Raw genomic sequence first — 27,799 nt, 5'->3', positions numbered from 1 at the left:
AATGCACTAAAGCTGAAGTCATTTGACTCACATTGCACTCTGAATACACATAGACACACACACACACACACGAACACGTGTTTTGCAGTCCCAGAGGAAGTTGTGTCTGCAGCATAAAGCAGATCTTTCATTCCTAGCTCTCCAACAGAAGGAGCTCTATGCGTGGGTCTCACACTGCAGCTGGCAGCTCAATAGGCCCAGTTGAGACTCACACCTACAAATTAGCTCTGAATGGACCATCCCAAACCTTTGTATGTGCAGGCTGAAGTGCTTTCCCACCATACACAGGCCAAATCTACCAATACTATTTGTTTAAAGATGCTGATGAGTTACATATATTTTTGATAGCTGCCTTAGCTCTAAATCCCTTTCAGTCCATTAAAAGTGATGCTTTGCCATTTGGTCCTCATTATAATCCATTCCTGTGGGTTAAATGGTTTTTCCAGCATGCCTTAGGGAAGAGACACTCATGGATGTATAACTTGACGGACCAGGCAGTTAACATCTAGTTTTCTATTGTTTTTTTTTTTTTTTTTTTTGTTTGTTCTTCTCTTTATATGTATGTAAGAATTATATTGGTTTATACTGGTCAAAGGTTCCACTTCCTGTGTGCTCTGTTAGCACAACAGGACTCCATAACAGGTCTCTACTTTCCATTTGAGTGCGCTTTGATTAATTGTAGGATGGAAGTAAATACATTAGAAAAAAGGGTAATTTTACAGTCTGTGGTTCCCTTAAATCACAAATCAATCAACATTTCATTAGAGTTTGGCATCCAGTCATTTAAGAATTAATGAACTGTGCTTTACGATAAAATATCATTGTTTTTTTTTTAACTTGGCAATTCCTTGTAGGCATGAGATGGTGCTCAGTCAGATATTATATATATAATTGTATTATTTTTTATTTTTGTATGTCTGTAGAATGATGAAGCCGTGACAGGAGACAGCGCCAGCGAGGTTTCTGTCTCCTGCTCTTCTACAGACGACACTGCCAGCGTCGGCCTGTCCAGCTCTAGTCCCGAACGCGGCCACGGACTGGGCTGCAGCTGGACCACAGAGGAGGGCATCCAGGCTGGGGCTACTATTGCTCCAGGACTTGATGGTGCTGGTGGAGGAGGAGAAGCTGAAGAAGAGGCCAAAGACAGAGTGACAGAGGTTCCACGGCGCTCCTGTCTCTTCCGGAACAGCATTCGCTCCTTGTCACCTCTTCGCCGTCACAGCTGGGGTCCTGGAAAGAATAACGGAGGAGACACCGAGATGAACCAGAGGAGGTGAGCGGTGGTAATGGGTCTAGATTATGTTCAACTCTTTTAAGATCAGGAATTTTTAATTACATTATGGATGAAGTTGAATTGATCCTTTGTCCCACACAATATCTCCTGATGTGAGTGTGGTGTTACTCAGCAGATGTCAGTATACCTGATGCGATCAGATCTCAGTATTATTAAAGCTTGTTGATGTCACTCCCTCTGTGCCATGTTGAGCGTTTCTTCCTCCTGCTGTGAGAAGCTGCCCCACCATTTGTTCAACATTGGTAGAAAGCAACCAGAATTGTACACACACACAATCACTTACATACTCACACTCACAGCAACATACAAAGTACTGTTAAGTTAACAAAAACTACTTTTAACTAGTACTACACCAACAACATTAATACAGACTACATTAAGAATTTGATAACCATTTAGTCTTCTGTGATACAACTGCAGCCCGTCATAGACTGTTTAGAGAGGAGTTGCTTGCTCTTATAGGGCATATGCTACAATATTGTGTGAAAACAGAAAAACTGCATTAAGCACAGATGTCAGAAAGGTTAACCTCTTGATCCGAAGCGCCCTTAGTAATAATGATAAAGACCAAACAAAGTAGACAGTACGGTTTAAGATAGATAGTATAGATTTAGTATAGTTTGATTTTTACATGTAAATGGGGAAAAAAGGGAAAATTATACAGCATTTTTATGTATATTTTCAAGGGATAGCTTGACATTTTTGGAAAACGCTAGATAAGACTTCAGTTAAGGGGTAAATGGGAGGTGAATGTGAAGCCTGTAGCCAGTTAGCTTAGCATTAAGAGTGGAAACAGCTAGCTCGTCTCTCTCCAATGATACAGAGATTCACAGACTGGCATCTCTAAAAAAGCTCACTAATTGACATGTTTGTCTTGCTTGTTAAATTCATAAGAGAGTGTAATATTAACAGTTTGGAACTTTAAAGGGGATTAGATACAAGGCTGTTTCTTGGCTTGGGAGGTTATATGCCAACTGACAGAGACACCAAGAAGTCAAATTTTGTTACCTGAGGACAAACTCAAGCTACCAGCTTTCTCTTTATTTCTAGTCTTACTCACACAAAAAAGGCAGCGTAGGTGTGTGCCTTGTTTTTGTTGTGTACATTGTGCGCTCCAAAGATCGTCTGATTTAATGAACTCTCACCTACTGTGCACTGACTTTTGTGGGTCCAGCCAAAATTGGTTGATCTTTATAGAACGAACACAGTACTAATTGGCCTACATGTGTCTCTGATTATTCCAAACTGTATAGTGATGCATTACCCTTATATCAAGACCAGACAAACACAGTCCCCCTTTTTAATTGGCAGAATATTAGTATGTACAGAAGGTGCAGCTGTCTGTACTTAAAAACACTTTGAGTCTCTAGTATGTAACAATCTAATGCTAGCAACATTACCAGTGTAGCTTACACTGTTAATACTTCATCAACCAGTGTTAGTGCAGCGCCAGACACTTTTTCTCTGTATGTAAACAAGCTTTTAACTCTAAATTAAACTATCTTTCTATTGGTTTAGGCTTCATATTTCCAATACACCTAAGGGAGGACTATTGATCTTTTTATCAAACGTTTGCCAAGAAATTTTTCTTTCTCAGTCACTGAACTGTTCCTTTTAGGATCATTACTCTAATAAATCGTAATTGTTTTTACTTCTCCAACATGGTGCCATGTGCCTTAGACTTTTATAGATACTGTACTTTATCTAGTCTAAACAAATGATTATAGATTGATTTTTCGTAAATGGGTTTATTCATACGTTGTCCTCTTATTGGCCTGCCATTCCCTCATGCTCCAACTCAACTCACTCATCGTCCACCATTTCCTGTCCCCATCTCATCTATCATCTCCAGTTCCATCCGTAGCCCTCGTGAGGGAAAGCCGACCTTTCACAGGAGAAGGTACCAATAAATCACATTCATCGGTTTATGTATTGTAAAACTTTATTTGTTGCTAGGTGACTTAAAATAACAACATTCCAGTGCATGTAGCCTTTGTAAATCTTGCTTTTTTTTTAAAATCCTTGCTGAACTACTGCTTTAATGTACTCAACCCCTACAGGCTGAAAACTGTAGCTCTCTTTTTAGCTGTTGGAATTCGCAAGAAATAATGTGCGCAGACATACTGGGCTTAATTGCAGTTTTAATAACAAGCAGCTAACCACGAAAGAGTTGGGTTTAGGTCTGAGGCCTTAGAGGCCCGTATTGACCAGAGATTGAGAACTGAGGATTGATTTTGTTTACTAAGTTACTGTAGGGAACATTTCAAACACTCAAAATAAGATAGAAGCTGTGCTGGATTTATTCCGAATTCTTCCAGATGTTAAAAGAAATGCTTTGTTCACGTCTTAAAAACTGCACTTGACACAGCAGCAATAGTAAAGGGGAGAGGGTAGGGTACAATGAAGGACCTAATGACTTCCACCTTCAAACAATCTTCATAAAATGACTCAGACTAGAATAGTTTCAATTCTTAAGCATGAACCAAACAGTCACTCACAGAAAAATTCCATTAAAAGGCTAAAAATATCCAAAATATCAGTTGGAAAATAAAGTGCCCTCTGCTGGACAGTGACAGATACGTGGCTAACTAAAACTAAGCTACTCCTTAAAACAGTCCTGCAGCAAAACCTCCCTTTGTAAAAGGTATTGATGTTCAGTTTTTAATGAAGCAAGACATGTGATAATTTTTGGGAGCATGTCTTTTGAATTGTTGAGTTGCGTTGTGGAAAAAACAATAAGTAGAACACAACAGTTCTATCAGTATCAGCTCTAGGTATGATGCAGTACAGTTCAGCAGCATTGCAAACCACAGCCTCTTTAATTATCAAAAAGTTGAATCAACACCTTTATAGAGAGGTTTGAACAAAAACTCCATGATCAGCTTGTATTACACTGCATTAATTCTACATACGTGCATGTAATAAACTGTCTGCTGAGTGTACTCTAGCTTTTAACATCTCACTGCTGCCAGTTCAGTAGTACTAGTATAGCTGTCAGTAGCTGAATAGGGCCAGTAATATGAGCCAGTCTCTGTCTGTCAGACTATTAGTTAAAACATGGCTGTTGTTAGAGATCACGGCTGTATCCAGTCGGTATATTCAAGAAAGCAGAGGCTACAACAGCAGTGGTTTCCACAGCATTTTCAGAAGCTTCTGTAGGCTTTGTCACCGTATTGTATTTTTTGAAAACAGCTTGAGTTCAAGTTTATTTCCTCTGATAATATCACAATACAACAACAGGAAATAAAGTTGTCACATTTACATTGGCTATTTTTCACTGTGTGAAACTCCTATTGTACATACACTAAGCAGTAGTGCAGTCACTCTCCTCAGACACTTTTCTTTTTAAATTAATTTTTGTCTGCTTAACTACTTCTCTGCCATATTTGCATACCTGACCATAACTCCTCCTTCACTGTTCTGCCGACTAATGCCTCCACCTCAAAATCTGTTACCACAACCTGGCACCCTCCTGACACTCCCCGCAGCTAGTGTGGAAGTAGTTAGTTCCCTGAAGCACGGTGTGCATGACCTACTTTTAAAAAGGGCGTATTTACATGGTGCTCAATTTGAATTTGCCATTGTTATGGGTGAATTTTCTTATGTGGGTTATATTTATGCATGTCTGTGTATGAGAGAGAAAGACAGAGAGAGAGAGACTGACTGACTGACTGACTGACTGACTGACTGACTGAGTAAATGCCCAGTCAGTCTGTCAGTAGCTTTCTACAGCAGAGCCGCAACAGCGGCTGGTGTTATTCATGTTTCTTTACTGAGGATGTACTGGCTCTGTGGAATAGTATGCAATAATACTGACATAATGGAGGCTTTAATATGACAAATATAGTCATCTACATTCACAGCCCTGAGGATAGGTGAGTGCTGTTTAATGCTGGTCACTGATAATCACCTAGTCATGATTCTATTGGTCCAGTTTAGGTTACTGATGTGTGAATGCGTTGGACTGATGATTTGCTGGATAATGGAGTGCTATACAAACCCAAGGGGTGGGGATAAGAGAGATTTACTGCTGGAGCTTTAACCGTCACCAAGTCCTTCCTGAAGGGAATAGAGCGCTGCAATCGCGTAGCTCATCCTGAAATGTAGCTCTAGATTTCCTCTCCATAATCATTGCATTGGCTTTTTCAAGGCCTCCTATTTTCAGTCACAGATCGATGTAATTGGTTTTGTAAATCACAGCTGCACAGCTCTCTATGCTGATGTTGGAAGTCATCTGCCACTGCTTCAGCTGTAAATCTGCTCCAGAGCCAGGTGATAACTCACCTGGTTAAACACTGTGCAGGACTAGCTGTGTGTACATGTATGTCAACAGGTGCGTGCGTGCGTGTTTGTGAGTGAGACTGTGTGACTAAAACCTAAAGATGTGAGGAATAGATCAGAGAGTGTGTGTGTGTGTGTGTGTATACACATTACAGTCATTCCTCTTTCATTGAGGTCACCTCAGCCTTCTGTTTGTCTTTATAGCTACAGCTTGGAGGGGCTCAGTGGGAGGCAGGAAGAGGTGAGGGGCCCAATGATCCAGGGGCCACGAATTCTGGAATCTTTACGGATGCCCAGACATGACAGCGATGACAGGGGTTCCCTGGTTTCTCTCACAGAGGAGCAGGAGGAGCTGGGGGAGCATGGCAGACTATGTAACCTGGTCAGTAAAAACACACACACATCATTTTTGTCCTTTTTAGATGTGATATCCTCATACGGTCAACAAAGTCTGCCCCAAGAGAGTCTCAGAAACACCATAAGTGTATTCACGCTAGAGGAGAAATGGAATTGTACAGCTTGTACATAAACAAAACTTAGAAACCGTCATGGGAAATTTGAGACTTGTCAATTTGGGGATTAGTACAAATTGATAAACATCACATTGCTCACGCAGCTTCTCTCTGCTGCCGAATTTCAAAAACAAATTGTATGTACGTCACAAATAATTTGGTTTCCCTTTTTTATATTATTGTTCCTGTTTCCCATTACAGGTGAAGTTTTGTTCCCTGTCAATTTGTTTGCTTTATTTTCCTGTTTGCATTGTGAACATCACATAAAATCTTGCGTCTCTTTGTGCAGAAGTCAAGGCGATATCAACCTCTGCGAAACAGCATCCCTCCCATGGCCCTGCCCCTCACAAAGTCTGTGTCAATGCTTGCTATAAGCCAGAGAGACATCGATGGTGAGTGACAAGTTGTGAGGCTGCTCTGATGCTTTGTCCTCCGTGATCAGGTTGCAATTGCTGCGTTAGATAATTTCCAGTAGATTTACTGTCTATTATTCTGCTTTAGTGTCACAATAAATTATAAATAACAAGTAAATTTTACTACACAAGTCAATATTTTATTTTATTTTTTTTTTTAAGTTTGCTTCACATGCTCATACATTTGTAAGATCTGAGAAAGCCCAGTATGCAGAAGAAGCTCAGTCATTTTAAAATGTAGAATTCACTATCTTTTATTACCAAAATACAGGAAAAACAAATTAAAGACATGGGTTCCCTGTTACTCAGTAATTTATTTACAGCTTTTTAAGAGTTAATTTATCAACACTTTAAGCAAGTTCTCTCTTCATCCTGACATTTCTGCCTCATTCGTCACCCTCCCTGCTGTTATAAACTTAGTCTATTTTACTAAGTAATCTGTTCCTGCTGTGGTTCTTTTCTCTCTGCCCCCCCTCTGCTTCCCAGCGGTTGGACGCCTGAGACGTAAGAGGCGAATTTCCTTCTCTTTTAACCTTACCCCAATCCTCACCAAATCTAAATCATCTAGTGAATCATCATCTAGTGATGACGAGGATAATTTAAGTGAGTACGATCAATGTAGGACAGTAGGAAATAAGTGTTGTCAGAATCCAAACTATAGCTTTTTGTGTTAGAGCCCTAGATCTCTTCTTCCACCTGCAACCCAGATTTTAGGGAGTAATGATGCTGGGAATGGTTCAGTTCACATAGTGACAAGAAATGCAGCCATACAGCCAAAAGGTTGTGTTTTCATCAAGAAACACTGCTACAATCTTAGACTTTCAAATATTCACAGATTAGTAGCTAGCACCCAGCAGTCCTCTTTTTGTGTTTATGTGCACACATGTCCACCTGTGACTGGAAGTAATGTGTTTATTCCCCCTCTCTGGATATGCGACAGCTTTCTAGAACCATTCAATAGACGCAGACAAGGTCAGCCGAAGAAAAAAAGTGGTTACTTGGAGAAAAAAAAACTTGAAATATTCAATCCAAACATACACATAGGACATTAAATTGAATATTCCAAGAAAAATATGCGTAATTATGCAGCCTAACCTTTAGTACGACCTTTCAGTGTTCACAGTTTTGCACTGAGTGAGCTCTCCCTGTAGGACATTTGCTTTTGCAGTCACAGAAACTATGCACTTTAGCGTGAACACAACTAGATGCTGAAGGTCGATGAAGCCTAAAAGTTCAGGTGCAGCCAATTTGGCATAAGGAAACTATGTATTACTGCAGATTCTGAGCTGCCGGTGGTGTAAATGTGCATTTAGAAAAGGCTTGTAGTGAAAGCTTTGATGTAGAAAATCACCTTTCACCTAGACTGCAGACTTTGTGTGAATAATTCCTGATCATTAAGAACGATCTTGCCTTCTCCTGCCCCTTACCCAGTTTGTTATTTAGCTGACATACTAGTGTTTGTTTTGTCAGTTTGCAACAAAAATGAAACGTCATGACCAAAAAAAAATAAAAAATCTGCAAATAAAGGAACCCATCTTCCCTCCAGATAAATGTGAGCCTACCACCTTTAGTCATAGACACTTGGTAATTTCTTGCCATTTCTTACTTTTCTTATCTGTGTATTACTTCCATTGGTAGTCTCAGTCTCCCATGAAGGCCGAGACTTTGCAGTCATAATCTATTTTGAGTTTGGATTTCTGATGCTGTTTAGACAAGCCTGCATATTTCTGTTTTTATCAAAATATTAGTTAAGTGATTAAGAAGACCGAGTAGATCTTTCTGAAAGATGCATGCTTTTTTCAACCGATATCAGAGACAGTAGATAATATTTTTTTTTTTATTTACTGTGATCAAATAATGAAATACAAATAGGTCTAAATAATTGTGACATTTTTGCTGTTACTGGAACCAGGAAATAAATATTTTAATAATGGAGGAGCCTGGGTAGAGCTTTGGTTAGGACGTAACTATCATAGCTTTGCTGTATAGCCAACAAACACAATATATCAAATGTTCGGTGAAACCAAAGTTTCTTGTTTAGAGAGAGATAGTGTGCTAGTGTGATGGTGCTTTGTAGCATTTTTGTGCAGCCAGATGGTTTTGCAGCTAGTGTAAAGCCCCCATCAACCCCACAAGCTCTCAGGACAGGACAGTACTCTTGCCCTTGTTGCTAATAGTCCTAATCAGTGCCACAGTAATTTTTCAGTTGGCCTCTACATGGCTTTACTGGGGCACTTAAAAGTTAAATGCTTTCTTAAGGGCATCAATAGTGTCTTGTTCTATTCTCTATCTAGTTGTTGTTGTCAGGGCTCGACCTGACCACAGCCTTCTGGTTAAAAGAATGATTTTTCAGCCATTAGGTCAGTATGATTAGTTATTTGAGTGGAAGCAGGATTCCCCAGTGGCTTGTGTACCCAACCCCTAACTAAGATTGACACTTTACAAAGTAGAAGAAGGACGGAGAATAACCACCTGGGATGACAAATATAGTTAATAAAAGAAAAACAACTCCTTTTCTGTTTATGCCAACTTGTGAATCTTTGTCCTAATGATTATTTCCTCTGTTGTTTGTTTCCAGGTATGAGGTCATTTTCCAGTGCCTCTGGGTCACTAGCATACAGGTCAGTCCAACTCTGCACATATACATCACCAGAAAACTGTTTTCCGGGTTTGTACTGCAGCTGGTATTTTTATAGTCGTATAAAAAATGTGTAGTTAGAATCTTTGAAGCAGTCAAATGATTCTCCATGGGACCTTTATAGCCCTGTAAACGAACATTTCTGAATGTGTGAACAGACTTGAGTCAGATCTTTAGGAAATAATATTCTGTGTGTGTATGTGTTCCAGTATATCAGAGGAAGAGCCCGGGCCTCTGCGGAGCAACACCGAAGGAAAGGGTGTGACAAAAGTCAGCCGGACCTTCAGCTACCTCAAGAACAAGATGTACAAAAAGACAAGGGTGAGGGGAACAAGCAGTATTTAAATCTCTAAATGAAATATAAGAACGTAAAGTGTATTTATAGTACTTACAATGCACTGTTCACTGTACCATTTCTCAGAGCAGCACATTCATGTCTGCAGTGTGCCTTCTTTTCTCCTTAAATATTTATTCTTCCAAGCAAGGAAGGACTGAATGGATGACTCAGTTTAGCTTTTTAGCCCCACACTGTTACACATTCATATGTTTGCACATATTCACACTTGGAGCTGCCCGCTACATCTTCTTTTGTCTGCTACAGTCGAACAGTAGGGGGTTACATGTCTTCCTCACGGAAAAGTCAGTATTTCTTGTAATTCCACCCCCCACCTGAATCTATAGTGTCAAATAAATTTCTCCTGTCATGCAAAACCATGTTTGGGGTTTGACTTTAATGCCCCTTTTTACTGTCAGAATATACTGCATTTCACTGCCTACTGCGTAGTGTCAGTTAAAAAGATTTTAGTGAAGGAAACATGACGGTACCCTAAGAAGGTTAACTACATTTAGAAACCACTATGTTCAGCATTGCACTTCATACTGTAAATTGAAGGGGTGACATACGGTACTTTTAATATATTTTATTAATACAGTTGTAAATATTTAGACTTGATAATAAGCTGCCCTCATCCATTGCCTTTATGATGAGCAGGTATTACACAGTAATCTATGTATTAATATAGAAGTGTCACAGTTTTTGTGGTAAAACTCATAGAAATCCTGGAAATACCTTCTCCTTGGGAATTAAAGTAGTGACAGATATAGAAACTGAAGGTTTGTGCTTCCTTAAAGCGTGCAGACCTTGCAAAGAGACACGGAGGGGTGAACAGGAAGTAACACAGGAAGACTGAGATGTGCTGCGGTTTTATAATCTATCCTCTTACCTCAGTGATCACTTTGCTTTTAAAGTGACAGGATTCTGAAGAACTCACCACAGCCTGTGGCTGTTTGCTCTCTGTCAAAGGGGTCAGGATTATTGAATTCTGTCTTGCAGAATCCGAGGTACAAAGCAAAAGTTAGAAACTACAATTGTTTTTTTGCTGCAGTAGTTACTGTCAGGGTTATTGATTGCATCCATAATTGGCAAAGGTATATGTCAAAAGTGTCCCCTTGGTAACCAAAGTCAAACCCCACAATTGTCTCCAAAACAATAAAACAAATTCCTTTCAATTTTTTCAATCAAACGTCATTTTTATAGTGTTTGACTGCAGATCTACAAATACAGTTTTTGCAAGGTATCGAAAGTCTGAATGTTCTGGAAGTGGATCTAGTTGTGCAGTGTTGTCACACTCCGATTGACTGAAGGGTCATTGCAGAAACAGCACGTCCTGTAGCGAGCCAGTCACTTCCTCATTGCAGCTTTCCTGATGGAGCCTCAGTGCTGGTAATAGCTTCAGTCGCTCAGCCTCAGCCAAGGATGTTATACAGGAGATTCATAGGGAGCCATGACTTCTCACTAAGATGGAAAAGTTGGCTGGAGGTAGGCTAACTATTTTCCCTGCCAAATTGTATTGAAAGACATAGAAACTTAGCAGTATTCTCTTCTGGGTCAGTGTCTTCTTTTCCAGGGAAATCATTGACTGTTACTTTTTGTTTCACTCATTCGTCGTCTTGTTTAAATCTCTGGTTTAGATGTCACATGTGGTTACTTACCTTGTTTTGAACAAACACCCATAACCAAAAGAAGTTTGCTGAGGATTGTCTTTGCTTTCTGGGGTTTTCCTGTTTTTGTAGTCCTTTATATCAAATCAGGAATATTGAAAAAAAAAAGACTTACTATAATGAAGAATACTTCTAGTTTCTAGTTCATCGAAGTTTGTCAGTGTGATCACCATTGGTTGGTGATCTGTTTGCAGAAATTTGACCTAAATGCTAAATGTTGTAACTGCTGTAAAACATGCATGCCTGCTGTGGCCCTGTCCACCTCTTGGTATCTTGCATTGACCGAACCAAATTAGCTGTAGTATGTTGGAGCTTTGTGGCTCCCTTAAAACCCACGGCTGGCCATTAAAACGAGCTGGAAACTCCATTTTCTCCATTTGCTCTGGGTTTGGGTGGAGGCACTGTGATGCAAGTCCAAGAGAATAAGAACTCTGTTCTTCCTTGCATCCCTTTATGGGATTTCATTCAACTCCTTGTGCAAAGATGACCAACATCTGATGGCAACCATGTCCATTAATGAAGAGGCAGCAGAAAGATCACCCTCTCATGAAAAGGTCAACAATTGGATTACCAGACTGTGTGTCTCTGTCAGCAGTCATGTGTCCTGCAGCATTGCCTCTGTCTGCTAATTCATAATATATGAAAATAAACAATAAGAGCAAATAAGAACTTTATAGTTGAGAAAACCATATCTCTGGCCCTTTGGTATAAATGGTTACAGTCTGATAGCTTTCCAGCATTTAGTCAAAAATCCTACTGCTGTGAACAGAGACAAACCAGAAAAATGCCTTAGAAAGGGGGAAAAAAAAATTAAGAGACTTCTAATGATACAATTTTTAGTTGCCATAAATAATGCATTACTTAATATGCAAAGCGCCCTGCTGAGTGGTGCATCAAACTAACGATGCTGCTCTGTTGGGTCTAGATTGGAATTTAACAGAAGCAAACAACCTTTTTCAGTGTTTGGTACATTAGTCTAATTTACAGGTAAACAACCATGACTTTGAGGTTCATTCTTTAAAAAACAAATCGGTTGACATTAAAGTTAAAGGACCTTCATGATTAGGGTGTGTGTGTTTTTTTATGTTTTTTTTTTAACTGTGGTATTTCCATTTGCGCAGGAAAAGGAGCGAGAGAAGAGGGAAAAAGACAAGGAGGGCAAAGAGAAGGACAAGAAGACTTTGAATGGTCATGTATTCACACCAGTCTCCACAGGCCAGGCGACCCAATGTTCCCAGTGCAACAAGGCTTTCAACAGCAAGGAGGTTTTCTATTGCACACGTAAGTACCACTGTTTTTTAATTTATCTTTCTATGTTATTGTTTTTTCATTTCAGTTGTTCTTCTTTCCTTATTTGTGAGTAATCAAGACGTCCTGCTGATTTAAGTCTAATTAAACCCCATTCAAAGATGTATTTATTTGCTAAAAGAATTAGTCTTATTATAAATGGATTTAATATATGAAAGCAAGCACATTCTTAGCACAGACATTTACCGCATGCAGTAAGGTGAATAAAGCGACGTGTTATAGTTCATCAGAGGTCACATCGACCTTCTGTAAAACCTCAGTCAGATCATGCAATTCACATTCACCTTCACTTTCGTAATTAATAATTTGCAGTAATGTAACGACAATAGCGTGCCACCATGCCAGAAAAAAACGTGCAATGCGCTCTCTTCACCCCATATCATTTATGTTGGTATTTCACTGTAAAAGGCTGATACTTATTGGAACAAGCTTCGTGATCTGTATGAAGTAGTGAAACGTCCAAAAACGCAACTTCAAATATTAGACCGAGTCAAACTACAGGAAAAAGGACAGTGTTTTGGGTTTTTTTTGCATTGTTTTCCCCTACATTAGCTCAACCAGCAGGCCTAAAGAGGATGTAGTTTATTGCACAAGGCTTTGGCGCAACCCCAGAGAGAGCCTAAAAAGGAGAAACTAGCTCTGCAATGGATCACAGCAACACGGAAACCCTCTGAATGGTCACAATCTTCCTCAGATTCTTTAGACTGGCAAAAAACAGCTCTCGTTGTGTTTGCTTCTTTTGGTCTGAATTGTTGGAGCCACAAACATTTCTGGGGGTGTTTTTTTTTTTTTTTTTTTAGGAGGTTTGCTCTCACAGATGTCTGGCTGGTGTCCATTCAGCAGACAAATACAGTAAACCTTTGTCTGAGATTAGCTATAATTAGCTGGACATTTCCAAAAAGCTGTAAAATACCCAATAAAACCATTTAGGAGGAGAAAATTGCTGCAGGAATTTAAGCTAGTTTTACTGTGTGGGTTATAATTAGATACGTCACATTATGTGCAAAGTGAATAAATTTATCCAAATCTTTTTGTGACAGTACATATTTTCAGGTTATAGGTGGAAGTGAAAAATGGAACTGTAGTCTGCTTCAGCTGTTGCCATTTCATACTTGTCAAAGGTCATTTTCTCACTGACTAAGAATGTAAGTCTGTTGATTCAATCCTAACAGTGGAAATACTGTATGCATTTTAGCATGGATGTCAGACAGTGAGGTTGTGAGTTTTACTTTTGCAACATGTTTCCTGAGTTCACTGCTGTAGGAAATATGCCTTTGTAAAAGTTAGTAAAAACTTGTCGTACATCCAGAGCTGATTTACTTCTAGCAAGCCCTTCCTGATCAACATGGCAGGTTTCTGCTTCTTAGTTAGCTTTAAGAAATGATTTTCTGTAAGAAATGTGTGTACATAGAATATAAATCCTTTATTGACAAAAGAGAAGATCTTATGTGTAGCAATCTCAAATGATAGCCATTGTTCTAAAATGATCATATGGAAATGTTCATGTAAAATTACAATTCTCTGTGTGTGTGTGTCTGTGTGTGTCATTTCTAAGCCCCTCTGTCCACATGCAGTATTACTCCTGATTGCATCACATGCTCTACTCCAGTCTGGCTTTCATTAGTGGGCTGGTGGAGTTTCCTGGTTAGCAATGAACACCAGTCAGAATTTCTGTCCCCCGCCTTTCCACACCACATGCTTTCAACACTCCCACCTCCGTCACCACTTCCATCATCAGACTCTTAGTATTCAATGAGTGTTCTGTTGCTTTTCTTTCCAGACTGTAATGCTTCCGTCCACAAGGGCTGCAGGGACAGCCTGCCTATTTGTGCCAAGGTGAAGATAAAGGTAAAAGTTCCCTTGCAGTTACTCTGCCTCTGATTCTGTAGTTTTGCGTTGTGGAACCAATATTGATTTGAACTCTTATTTTATAATTGTATACTCTGTTTCTCATTCCAGTTGCCCAAACAGCAATTTCTTGTACCACAGTCAAGCTCTGTACCTACGGTCAAGATGAGGAACAAATGTGAGTGTGAAACTAAGCTGGGATTCCATACATACAATCGTTTGTAGATTTGGCCCTCAAAGCTGTTATGAGAGTATATAGACATTTTTGTGTATGTTTCCATTGTTGTAGCAATTGTTTGCACTTAAGCCCTGAAATTTAATTAGTACACTTGATATAATTATTTTCTTTTGTCTTATAACCCAGAGTTATTAAATTCTTTTAGTTCTCCAGCAACCAGTTATGGTGCTTGGAGGGTTTTGACGATACCTTTGACTGTGCTATCTCTGTTTCTGGTCCAGCTGGTGGGATGAGGGAGCGCCCCTGGTCAGCCATCTTGTGCCCAGAAGACCATTCTTCTCTGACGCTCCCATCTTCACGGAGGCACACCAGCATCATGACTTTCCATGGCAACAACCTCTCCAAAAGTATCTCTATAAGCAACATTGCTGGGTGAGCTGTGTGTTTGTGTGTGTGTGTGTGTGTGTGTGTGTGTGTGCATAAATAAAGTGGTTTGAGGAGCCTTAGGTCTTTAAAGCTTCATTTAAATAAAGTGTTTGATGCTTCAGTATGTCTTTGCAGTAAGCCTTTATATAAAAGCATTTTCAAATTAGTTTGTGTTGCGTGTTACAGTAGTTTGCCTTTTTTTTTTTTAATTGTTAGTTTATTTGACCACTGCAACAGCTTTATGGGTATCTATAGTAGTGCTGTGTTACAAAAAATACTATATTATTGTAACCTTTTATTATCATTATCTCTCCATTCAGCCCAGTGTTTGAAGATATGCCCATTAAAGGCCTGCGGTATCTCTCCCAGTCTACTGACTCCCTCAACAGAACCCACCAGGTCACAGAGTCCATGGAATCGCTCACTGATGAAGGTCAGTAAACACACATGCACCATAACTTGAAGTAAGGAGGCCTTTGTACTTTTCTAAAACAGCTCAGTGTTAATGAATACTGACTAAATCAGATGTGAAAATGGGAAAAGTTGAAATATTTAAACTGAGCATCCTATTTGCATATAACAGTGTTTTGTAAATGGTTAAAAAAATGTTTAAAATCTGTGTAATACTGTTCAAGTGATATAGACCTTTAAGTTGTAATTGCAAGTTGTGTCATTTGTTCAGGGACAGAGATGATGGATGGGCAGTTGATGGGGGAGTTTGAGTCAGAGGCCAAAGAGCTTGAAGCTGATTCATGGAGTTTAGGTGTGGAGCCGCAGCACCTGCAGCAGCTGGACAAAGAGCTGGTGAAAAGACAAGATGTCATCTACGGTATATTTAGTTACCACACTCGCTCACCCCACAAGGCCTCTGACTGATCCTTGGCCATTAATGAAAAAAATATTGAATGCAATTCAGGTTTTGACTAGAGTTCCCACACGTTTTTGGGAAACGTTTGTTTTGATCATCTATTTATAGTAACTGCAAGCACATAAAAATCCTGGCTTAATGTCTTTTACAACAAGGTCAAAAATGTGAAATAAAACTTTGTTACTCTTACCATATATATCATGTGAGTTGTTATTTCCAGCCATGTTTTGGTAGACCCACACTCACTCAGCATGTTGTGATGTTTTTCGTTTAAATTTGTCTCAGTTGCATTTACAGGTCTCAAAGACATATTGAGCCATAAAATGTATTCGTTATGCACAACAAACATCCTGTTTCACATACTTGCAGACAAGCCCTTGACATTTTTCTACCTTTGATTAAATCATTTTACCTACTTGTGGGAAATACATTTGATTGAAATGAAATACCATGATGTAATGAATCTCTGTATAGACTTTTTTTGACAGAATTGTATGCACAGACCTGTAAAACTACTGCTTACGTCATTGTTTGGCTAAGTATATTTTTCTGCTGTGTCCTTCAGAGCTGATGCAGACAGAGATGCATCACATCCGAACATTGCGCATCATGTCAGAAGTCTACAGCAAAGGTCTGCAGAAGGAGCTGCTGTTGGAGCAGCATACCGTGGAGAAGCTGTTCCCCACTCTAGACGACCTCCTGGATCTTCACACACAGCTACTTCTGCGCCTAGTGGAGAGGAAAAGGGAATGCCAGCTGGAGGGGCGAAGCTTGGAGGGAGGAATAATCATCAGCAGGATAGGAGACATCCTGGTCAGCCAGGTGAGAGGATGGAAGTGGTTGGAAAGGTCCTAAAATGTATCTCTTTGAAGCCAGGAGGTTGAAGATATATTAATGAAATTTGTTTGTATCAGTGATATTTTATTTTATTAATGTTTTATTTTTTTGTGTATTTATGTCTGTTAAATCTTGCTGTAGTTCTCCGGGTCCAATGGAGAAAGTATGAAGAGAGTTTATGGAAGATTCTGCAGCAGACACAATGAAGCTGTCAACTTCTACAAGGACCTACTTACTAAAGACAAACGTTTCAAAGCCTTCATCAAAGTAAGGCTTTCATCCCATTCGTGCATTTTCATTTGTCTATGCTACAGTACTTTTACTTTTTGGCAAAATGCCGTTTCATTCTTTTGTCTTGTTCTGTCTTTATTGCCGAAAAAATATTTTCCCTGTCTTCCAGACATGATTGTCTTTACTGAATAGAGCTCTAATAAACATTGGTTTTTCTTGTATAATGTGCTTGCTATTGTTTTAGCAAGCTGTTGTAGCTGTCGTCCTTTCTGGCTTTTCCTTTGTATTTAATTATTTTCTTCTGCTCTTCATTTCGGTCTGTGTGTGTATTTGAAACATTTGTATAAAAGCCATATTACCCTTGAGGCAGTTTTTGTTCTCATTATAGAGGCTTTTGTGCTTCCAGTCTTGTGTCACTGCCAAATCCATAATGACTGCAAACACCTTCTCAAGTCTGTATTATTCTGCAGGAGAGTTTTAAGGTTTCTTGTTTGTTATTTGAAACCTTGTCCTGTTTTGAGCCACCTGTTGTGTGGGCTTGTTTTACTAAATCAACCCATGTTGTGTTGATTCTTTCAGAAAAAGATGAGTAGCAGCATTGTGCGGAGACTTGGTATACCAGAATGCATCTTGCTGGTGACCCAGAGGATAACAAAGTACCCTGTGTTGATTCAAAGAATGCTACAGCACACTAAAGGTTAGTTTCATGTCACCCTTGTCTCACTTTTAAGCCATGATTCTAGTAATTGTACACATGTTTTCTTGTTTTGGAAATGAGATGGAAAATGATCCTGGAACTTAAAAGATCCTGGAATACCACAGACTAACACAACAAATTAATTTATTGTGGTTTTAAGTTAATGGCAAGTTTTGTATTACAGTATTAGACTTATGCTCATCAAACTTCTAACCAAACATGTTGAGGAATAAGGTAGAAAAGTAGACGACTGTCATTTACCGTGTTAAACTATTTTTACCTGTCAATGCAAAGCAAATACGATTTAGAGGCAGTAAAGAGAAGTTAGTCTACGTATTCACTTGCAGGTTATCTTTTCTTTAATTTGAAACTCTGTAGTAATTATATTTTCATCTAAAGGATTTTTCCATAAACAAGTAACAGAAAACAAGACAGAAAAAGGCCACTCACTGCACAAAATGTGTAGAAAATATAGAGAAACGGATATATTTGCAGTTCAATCCGCATCTAAACATTTTAACAAGGTGGTTCCCTAAGAAGCACTTTAAGATCTGTCAAGATGAATAATGTATGTTTTTTCAAACCCATGCAAAGTGTAAAGGTCAGCCTAATCTGAAACATGGTCAGTTTTTAATCATCTTGACTTATCTTATTTTATAGAAGGAAATATACTGTCATCACAAAATCAAGGTCCACACGAACACAAAATAGCACTTAAGAAATTCTCCAAACTAGCACACACCACCAAAGTGTTGTTTTTAAAACAAACACGTTGAAAAGTTGAATTTCCCACTCATGGTTTCATTTATTTTAAGAAATATAAGGCATGTGTTGGATGAATGTTTTTCGGATAATGATAAGTCATTCTTTGAGGAGCTGAAATATTCCACATATTTATATCTGATTTAAGGCTGGCCTCCCACTGTGTACATTCTCTAATCCTTCCCAAAAGCCTGTTTATAGTTCCATGTGGGATGGGGGAGCTCTCACTCAATCCCCAAGGTGCTTTAAGAAGACAATCTCCTACTAACTTTGATAAACACTGAAGGAAAAGAACGCACTATATTCGAAGTCAGGGATAATATTTCGGTGCTGAGGAACACTGACATACACCCACTACAGGGCGAAAGTATTTCACTTTTGGAGGAATTTAAGTAAAACAAAATATAAAACATGTAGAGACTTATTGACTGGACTGCAGACCTACAGAATAATGGTGATGTTATTGCAACCCTCTCTGTGCTGTTGAAACTTAGTTCATGTAAAAAAAAAAAGTAGTTCTGCTGAGTGGACTACAAGCTTTATGTAGCATCTGCTTCGGTTGTTCAGAAGACAGGATTGTACAAAGTGTAGGTCTTCCACACTTTGGAGATGGTAAATAGTAATTTATATTACAAAACAATCAAATGAAGAAAAACATTTTCAAAATTGCAACCTGAGTGCCAACATTTGAACATCTATGTTCAGAATTTTGAGCAAACCCTACTTAGCTAACCACCTACTTGAAGTTAGTTTGGTGGTTTGGTTTTACTGCACTAATATGATCATACCAACGATCTTATGAACAAAGGAAAAAGTCTGGCCACTGTGTAACATTGAGAAATGAAAAGGTAATTTCAAAAAGGTTAGACCTCTGATATACACATCAGTAACGGTAACAATAGGTCAGGTCATGAATGCAACTTTTGTGATAATTTTATTTTTACCCTGACATTTTGCTTCACCATACAGTATGAGAAGAAATAGAGGGAAATATACCATAAGGTGAACTAGATTGCTTATATAATATTTGGCCAGCATTTTCAAGCTAATTATCCTCTGCACCTTATTCAATTACATGGATCTTTTTAGAAAACGAGGAACTCTTTTTAAAATACTTATGTGGAGTTGTATTCACAGTATTTACTAAAACTAATTTAAAGTGCAAAATGTTTTTAGTGAGACAGTGTAGCCAGTGTTATACATACTTGAACTGTAGCATAAGTAAATGGTCAGTGCAGACTATAAGTCTGAGATAGAATAATTACGCTTAGAGAACGTTCACGTGAATGTGGGTGGGCGAGGCAAAAAAAAAGTATTCAAAATTCGATGAAGTGCAAATGCAATTTTTGCATAGCTCAATATTGGTTGCACTTAGTAGTGTTTTCTACTTACACAGGCAGAAAGAAAAAATATATCAAAATAAACAAGGCAAAACTCAACAAATGTAAAAGAAGCTGACTTTATAGAGGTTTGTGTGTGTCTAGCTCCACCAGCTAAAACCATAAAAGTCTTTCGTTGCCTTAAGCAGAGGCATTTGCAATAAGACGTTTCTCAGCAAATGGAAAAGCAGGCGGTTAAATGACAAAATGGGTACCAAAATTTCACTGCACCTTCTGCTGTGCATAAACACCTCCTCATCTGTGCCGCTCAACCCATCTGCTTCAAGTGTGTTAATCTGGAGCCATTAAATTACCAAATGGACTTGGCCAACAGCCGTAGCTTTTGCCTGCTTATTCATTTCGGTTTGTTTTGCACCTGCAAAAAATAGAACCTTTTTAGAATTTTGACTTTTCAAATAGAACAAGTAAAACTAAATGAAAGTGAATCGTGTGAACAAATGACTGTAAAGGGTTTTATGGCCTGGTTGCAATCTATCCTGAAATAGTGCTACTGTATACTCTGTCTTTCTTACCCATTGTCACATGTTGAATGCAGTAAGTGAGGAAGACTACGATGACCTGATGGAGGCAGTTCGACTTGTAAAGGAGGTGATTGCAGCAGTTGATAACAAGGTAAACGAGCACGAGAAGAGACGGCGTCTGAAGGAATTTCACAGTCGTATAGACAGCAAGTCCATGATGATGATGAGGAAAGGTCAGATGTTTGCCAGGGAGGATATGCTGAGAAGGAGGTTGATCCATGATGGAGCTCTGCAGCTAAAGAACAGTCAGGGGAGACTGAAGGGTGAGGAGATGATTGATGTCTTACTGACTGTCAAATTCTTTTTCCCTTTGTGAACAATTGGAAATATTTTCATGTATTTTTTCCTCTCCTGTTGGGCCTCCAGACGTCCATGCTCTGCTTCTATCAGATGTCTTTGTGTTTCTCCAAGAGAAAGACCAGAAATATGTCTTCGCCATGCTGGTAGGACCTTGCTTTCATCTCTATTCTCTCCCTCCTCCCTTCTGCTGTTTTCTCCATGTCCCTTCCCTCCTTTTCCCTCAGTAATAAAGATCTTATGAGCGCTGCCAAAAATGTTGTCATATTTTCCTACTCTGTTATTGCCGTTAGCATTAGCTGCCCCGCTTAGCGTTCCCATTGTGTAATATTGTCCCCTGTAGCTAATACGCTAGCTGTGCCTAATAAAGCTGTGGCCTTGGGCATCTAACCCAACTGTGATAAATCATATAGGTTTATGTATTTTTTTTCCATGTTTACAGGACTGAGTTTCATGGGATGACACACATTTATTCACACACTCAGTAGGGGGAATGAAAACAGAGGAAAGGCCTGTGGTGTAATAATTACATCAGTCGTTTAAAACATTTTGATTTAAGGCTGTTGACAACAAAAAGAGGAGTAACATATGGTTCTAAATGGATGACAGCCATGTGAACTGGGTTGAGTTAAGTGCACTTCATTATGAAGACTCACCAATAGTAAATACAGCAAAGTGGTTGAGGTCAGAGGTCACAGAACCTAATGTCTGCCAAATCACAAAACGAAGAAAGAATTCTGTACCAAAGCAACAACATCTGAATCTTAATAATAATGATGATGATAATAATAATTATTGTTATTATTATTATTATTATTATTATTATTATTATTATTATACTGCTTCTGATTCCCTTGTTCCTTACGTAATTTGGCACTTAACTACTTTCAGCTAGAAACACTCTTCAACCTTCAAAACGTACAGCTTATTAAGGACGTGTGCAAATTGCTTTTTAATCTTTTATACTTTTTCAAATAAATGCAGACTCTTCAGCTATTTTTCACCTTTGTCCTCTTTCAGCTTTAACTGCTTGAGCATACTTCAGCCTCATGAGACCATTCAAACTTCCAGGAAATCACAAGACTTTCAGCTACCAGCCTTGTATTCTGCTTTTTAATATCTTTTCTGTTTTTTGAAAAATTGCAGTTTAAGTTGGAGATCATTTTTGGTGCCATTGCAACTTCTCCATTAGTGCGTATTGCAGAATGTTGGCCCAGCTAGAGTGACTGATATCACACACACGAAAACTTCTAGCATCCACTTTTTTCTTCTTTTCCTCATTTAACTTTCAGCTTTTCTCAACAACTTATGCATTAAAACGTGTAGTTTTGTGTTCAGGAAATGTAGCTCTCATAGTGACAGGACTTACAGTTCTCTCAGTATTTGGCCAGAATTGAAGAGAGTGCCGTCTAAAACTCCCTTTGGACCACATTATAGCGGAGGTCCAGAAATTCTCCTCAAATCGCAAATGCCGCCCTGCCTTCCTGTTATTGAGTATCTTCAAATAAAGTATGTCACCGTCTTTGGTAAAGCCTTCTGCCACTTAGTTTTTTAAGTTTGTTAATAGGACTAATAAGTTTTCACTTTTTGCAAGGCAAAGTCTGAGCAATTTATAACCTGTTGCCATGGTAATGGACACAGCTGAATCAGGTCATGTGATAATCCTCAGAGCTGTGTCCAAACACTTTACCTACCTGCAGTAATAGGTCTAGGTACGCTGACTGCACAAATGTTAGAATCTCACCTTTCTACCACATTGAGATGGAAATGGTTCTGCATACTTTCACCAACTGAGATTTCATCTTTAACGTGATGTTTTGAAATGGTCATAGTTTATAAATTCTAGTTTTCTTTAGGTGTTTGACTTAAACTTTGCACTCAGCTATGAAGCATTCACAGTGCATTTTCTTTTTGGAAATGCTTTTTCTAGTTTGCACATAAGAATGTATTTCTGCACAGAAAAGAAAGACTTTAGATGTTTATAGCAAGATAAAAGCAAAAAAATCTACCGTTGCACATAAAGTTGGAATAAAATATTTTTTACCTTTTCTTGTGAAATTATTGTGACAGAACTTTATTGATCAATCTTTTCCAAACATATCACAGTAAAAATTAAAACACAACCTTTGCAAAAAAGGTATTTGAAAACAACATTTTTCAAACTTTATGGCCAACAGTGTATATATAGAGCTATTCTTTGAACCTCAAAAAAGAGATTTTAGGAAAAAGAAATATTGGGATGTGGCTACAATTTCAGCCTTTTACCAGATAGAGTAGAAAAATTAAACAGCCTTGAGCCTACAAGCCCTGCTGATGCTGTGGACCCAAAATCCCCCTTATTTTTCTCTTGTCTCCCCCTTATTGAACTTCCTTTTTATTTTACTCTATCTGTTCTCTTCTGATAATCCTATTTCTTTTGACTGACCTTCCTTCCTTCTTTCCATCCCTCTGTGTTCACTTCTCTTTTTTCGCTATTGCTTTCCTCACCCTGCTATCCTCTTCCCCTCTGATAATTACGCTTCTCCTTCTCCTCTGCCCCTCCTTTTCTATTCTGCTTCAACCCACCCTTCTTCCTGCCTTTCCCATCCTCTCCCCTTCTTCACCATGTTCCTTCCCTCCTCCCCCTCTCTTCCTCAACCCTCCCACTGTCATGTCACTGTCTGTTTTTTTTTTTTCTGTTGTTCTTCCTTTTTGCATTCATCAATCTCTATCCTCCTTCCCCACCCTCCTGTCCCTATAGGACCAGCGGTCCACGGTCCTCTCCCTCCAGAAGCTGATTGTCAGGGAGGTTGCTAACGAAGAGCGCGGCCTCTTTCTTATTACGACAGGCATCGAGAAGCCAGAAATGATGGAGGTTCTGGCTAGCTCAAAGGATGAAAGAAACACCTGGATGCAACTTATCCAGGAAGCTATGCAGTCCATGTAAGTAGAAAACATTTAATGTGATGATTTTAGTTTTTTTGACAGCCTGAACTCCTCCAAGTTACTGAACAGCATGCCCAAACTTTTACTCTAACCCATGACTTGTACTGAAATTCTGCCTTTTGTTGTGTTTTATATTCGGTACTGGCCTTTCAGAGTCTACACACACTACATCTGTGTTGTAACCTGGGAGTTAGACCCAGCCCAGTTTTCTAGAGAGTAATATAAGTTAAGCTGCGACAGAGCACTGTGCTGTCAGGAGGATTAGCACTACTCTACCTGGGGATGGGATGTACTCAGGGACAGTCTAATGCTGGATTGGCTTCAAGGGCAGCTCACTATAAGCAGAGGATTATTCAACCGCAGCCAGCAGGAAGGAGAGAGATTTAGTGCAGTCTCTCTCACTCTCTGACTTCCGTCAAAATGCAATTTTCTTTTTCAAGAAAAACATCACGTGCATTAATTTTTTTGCTTCTGTCAACTTGTGGTATCAATGTTGTATAGAAAAGGACTGAAGCTAATGATTACTTTCATTAATCCAGTTTTAAAGAATTGTTTACTCTGAAAATATTCCCGGAGCCAAAGCAGACATTTTGAATTTCACGTTTTTTGAGATATAATCCACAACTAAAACATTTACACAGGCATAAGTCAGAGAAATGCAATAGAGTGTGTGTGCGTGCGCAAATTTTTGCCTGACACATTAACTGTAAATATTAATCATCATCAGGACAATATAAAAGGACTTGTCTCTATTTATCTGCTAATAATTAGACTGGTTGATTTCTGCACTAGTTGTGGATGTTGTAGATGGAAGTACAGTATAGTGAATAGATAAGATGGGATTTTTATTTTTTACTGTATTCACAGGGAGAAGGATGAGGATGAAGGAATTCCCAGTGAAACAGAAGATGACAAGAGGCACCTGGAGACTAAAGCCAAGGAGTTAAGAGGTGGGAGAAGCATGTTTAGTGTATTTGAATTTGAAAAAATGCATTGCTCCCAATACCACAGAATGTTTTTTCTCACCATCTGCATCGCTTCCTGTCTGTCTGTTCTTGCTGGTCAGACTTACTGAGGCAGAAAGATACAGAGATCATGTCTCTGCTAGAGGAAAAAGTGCAACTCTTCAGAGGAATGTGGGAGGGCTTAAACCCAGGTGAGGAAGCTTGTCGGCAGGTCGAGCCCTACTTCAGGTCAGCCTGCAGCTTGGAGCCGCCTAGGGGTGCATCCATCATGAGAGATGCTTTACAGGAAGGTAAGATAGAGTTTTTAGAATGTGATGGTGATTCAATGTTATATTTTATGTGCTATATTTTAGGTGCCGTTTAGTAAGTGTTTTGTTTTGATGAAAATCCTGGTACCTGTCTTCACCTCATGTCTCCCATTCCCCCTGGGCCTCCCCAGGGGTCATGCCCCATATATTTTGAAAACATCTTCTTTAGAGAATGTCTGATTTTTACAGTGTTATTACCCTTTTTTCATTTGCCGTGAGTTGAGTGGTGGTCACTCAGAATTAGAACAGTTGAATGCTATTTCTTGTACAGGTAAAATAAATTATTTGACAGGCTTAAGACCAGTCTGTGGTTTTTCAGACAAATTCATCTGTAGTTAATGATAACTGCTTTTTTTTTTTTTAACAGTTTACTTAGCGATTTTATAATGTACTCATCATAAGAGATCAATTACATAATTCATTGCAAGTGTATGAAATGAAACCATGAGAGTTTGCAGTATTTGTGTAATAGACCATTTTCACAAGAGCTATTTTGATTTGTCATAGCAGGAAGCACATTCACTTCCTGCTAATAATGTTAAAATGGCTCCGTAGTAGGTTAAATGTCTCAGTAAGGCAGTAAATCAATATACACAGTAGCAAGACCCTGCTACTGGAACGTCTACGCTGAACAGAGTCACCATTTGTCTCATTAACCTACACTTGGGACTTTTAGGGTTTTTCCAGTCCAAATATCTCCAATCAAAAAGGCTTTTGTATATTGTATATAAAAGTATGCTTATTTGTAAACAGTTTTAGCAGCACTGGTTGCTATTTTCATCTATCTTCAGCCCCAGTTTGCAATTCTAAGAAATTGCATTAACCAGTAATCTTTAAGCCTGCGTGTGGAAAAGTACCATTTGGACAATCATCTGGAGGGCTAGATGACCACTCCTTCTCACACATAACCTACACCGAACACCACACATCCAGTTTAATAGGTACTAATCAATTTGAGCATGTATCGGAATTGAATGTTAGAGAACGCTAGGTTATTACCTGAAATCAATGAAAAGAGGCATTTTTAAAAATGACTTTTTCTGTGAGAATTTTAAAAGGTAATTGCTTGGCAATTGGTTCACAACTTAGTTTTAAAGAGCAGAAGTTTAAAGGAAATAGTAGTCGTGTTTTGCCAATGATTTAAAGAGACTATTGAGTACATTAATGGAGCCGGTGTGTTTTTAGGATTTTATTCCTTCTCTTTTTGGGCTTTGACAACCTTGCTCTTCATGTGTCTAAGAAGAAAGCAGCTCAAGCTGAGACATAAACTGAGAGAGAGATTTTGGATTTTGATAAAGAGAAAATGAAATTTCAGGAAAAAAAAGATACTTTCTCTGCACATTCGCTTAACTTTTTAAATGTTAATTGTTAAAATATAAGTGTAAATAGCAGAAAAATATTTTTGACTGAAAAAGGTTTTTAAAATTAACATTTCAATATGTGCTGTAATGCTCAGTATTACAAGCACCGTTCCCTCTTATATTGATAGATCATGAGCTAGCTTGTGTTCTGTTCTTCATTTTAAAAATTATACAAACTGTTGTATGTGTTTCCTCTTGAAAGAGCTGTATGGTAATCAGAGCTGTGAGTTGCACAGGAAGGACTCAGAAACAACACAAAGATGTATCCGACTCTGATTTTCAAGTTCTGCTTCAGGCTAAGAATGTTCCAAGAAAAGATGTAGTTGCATTTAGCAGCAGTTTGTTTTAGAGTTGGCAATATTGGTAACTGTGCATTTAAAGAAAGATTGTATGGAGCTCTAATGCAGAAAATGTAGAACATAAATAACAAATTGCATAATATATTTCACTAGAAGGAAATTTAAATTTTTTTAACACTTTTTTGGGGGGGGGAAATCATTGTCCTAATTACAGGGTTAGGGTCAAAATCCACCATCAACAGCTTTGTTTTGCTTTGTTTTTACTGGGAAGGTAATTGCATTGGATCTGTGGATCCAGGCTGTATATAATTTCAGATGGTAAAAATAATTAAACTTTTTAGTATAAGAGCTCTGTCGTTCAAACGGTTGTCAATAGTTGCTTAGCAACAGGAGCAAATAGCAAGTTGAAAGCAGAAGTGCCTGGTTGGACTCTGTCTGCAGAGCTGAGCTGTAACACAGTTAGCTGGGATAATTCACTTACTGAGCTGTACATTGGTGTGTGTGTGTGTACGTGTGTGTGTGTGTGTGTGTGTGCGCGTGTGCATTTTCATGCACGCATACAACAGTGGAGACGTTACAGGCACTGGTGAACAGCAGCCTGGGTGGAGCGATGGCCAACATCCAGGAAGGAGGAAGCACAGGACCTGTGTGTTTGCCCCGTCGGGCCGAGACGTTTGGAGGCTTCGATAGTCACCAGATGCACTGTAGTAAAAGTAAGTCTGCAGCTGTAGGTTACCAGAGACCTGTAGCCTGTAACAGTAAAACACACTAAACTGGGCACAATAAATGCACAAACTCAATGAAAGAACTGCAAATGTGAGCTAGGTCTGCAGAAAGCCTGACATTTTAAGAATAAATTATTTGCTTTTCATCCTAAAACTGATTTTTAGTGGTCACATAAGAGCAGACATCACATCTGCCACTACCCACAGTGCCCCTTTTCAGTGCAGTTAGATATAACAGCAGAACTGAAGCTTCCTGCGGGAGATGTGGCCTGAGGCAATACCTCTGAACTGGTAGCTTGCAAGCTCAGTGGGGGGGAGACTCTGCTGACAGTGTGGCAGATATTGAGCCATAAGAGGTCCACACTTTTACATCACGAATGAGAAGCAATGAAAGAGACTCTTTGTAAAATTCTGATATTGTTAGCATTATAATTAACCATTTATTCTGTTCAGTAACCATACTGACAAATATAAACACTGGAGACAGTCAATTAAATTACACGTTTTAAAGTAAGAATACAAATCAATTAAACTATGGGTAGTGTTTTAGATTAAAAGAAGGTCCAGCGGCAGTGAAGTGATTAGTATGAGTGGGGAGGGAAGGAAATGCAAAGGAAAACAAAATGAAAATAATAGCAGAATGATAAATGAATACACAAACAGGTTGTGCATCATTTCCACAGGATCTATCAAATTTAATAACA

The 27,799-nt window shown here is 38.8% G+C and overlaps 1 protein-coding gene across 10 annotated transcripts in view; it reads left to right on the top strand.

Moving 5' to 3' along the window:
- LOC137111107 (A-kinase anchor protein 13) overlaps positions 1 to 27,799 on the top strand; it is a 100,790-nt gene that overhangs the window by 63,751 nt on the left and 9,240 nt on the right. For 6 of the 10 annotated variants that reach the window (XM_067495071.1, XM_067495070.1, XM_067495068.1 and 3 more), the window contains exons 12-33: positions 924 to 1,273; positions 3,147 to 3,194; positions 5,780 to 5,957; positions 6,377 to 6,479; positions 6,987 to 7,103; positions 9,079 to 9,121; positions 9,348 to 9,459; positions 12,261 to 12,420; positions 14,228 to 14,295; positions 14,407 to 14,473; positions 14,755 to 14,905; positions 15,220 to 15,332; positions 15,582 to 15,728; positions 16,333 to 16,589; positions 16,746 to 16,871; positions 17,415 to 17,532; positions 20,230 to 20,478; positions 20,582 to 20,658; positions 23,253 to 23,434; positions 24,305 to 24,387; positions 24,504 to 24,692; positions 26,937 to 27,083. In XM_067495071.1, the coding sequence (XP_067351172.1) occupies positions 924 to 1,273; positions 3,147 to 3,194; positions 5,780 to 5,957; positions 6,377 to 6,479; positions 6,987 to 7,103; positions 9,079 to 9,121; positions 9,348 to 9,459; positions 12,261 to 12,420; positions 14,228 to 14,295; positions 14,407 to 14,473; positions 14,755 to 14,905; positions 15,220 to 15,332; positions 15,582 to 15,728; positions 16,333 to 16,589; positions 16,746 to 16,871; positions 17,415 to 17,532; positions 20,230 to 20,478; positions 20,582 to 20,658; positions 23,253 to 23,434; positions 24,305 to 24,387; positions 24,504 to 24,692; positions 26,937 to 27,083 (3,085 nt within the window). The remainder of the gene's footprint in view (positions 1 to 923; positions 1,274 to 3,146; positions 3,195 to 5,779; positions 5,958 to 6,376; positions 6,480 to 6,986; positions 7,104 to 9,078; positions 9,122 to 9,347; positions 9,460 to 12,260; positions 12,421 to 14,227; positions 14,296 to 14,406; positions 14,474 to 14,754; positions 14,906 to 15,219; positions 15,333 to 15,581; positions 15,729 to 16,332; positions 16,590 to 16,745; positions 16,872 to 17,414; positions 17,533 to 20,229; positions 20,479 to 20,581; positions 20,659 to 23,252; positions 23,435 to 24,304; positions 24,388 to 24,503; positions 24,693 to 26,936; positions 27,084 to 27,799) is intronic. The other 4 variants (XM_067495073.1, XM_067495074.1, XM_067495072.1 and 1 more) reach the window with 3 other exon arrangements.

Source organism: Channa argus, chromosome 2 (assembly GCF_033026475.1).
Source record: "Channa argus isolate prfri chromosome 2, Channa argus male v1.0, whole genome shotgun sequence".
In the NCBI taxonomy this organism is placed as follows: domain Eukaryota; kingdom Metazoa; phylum Chordata; class Actinopteri; order Anabantiformes; family Channidae; genus Channa; species Channa argus.
This window is presented reverse-complemented; position numbering and strand designations above follow the sequence as displayed.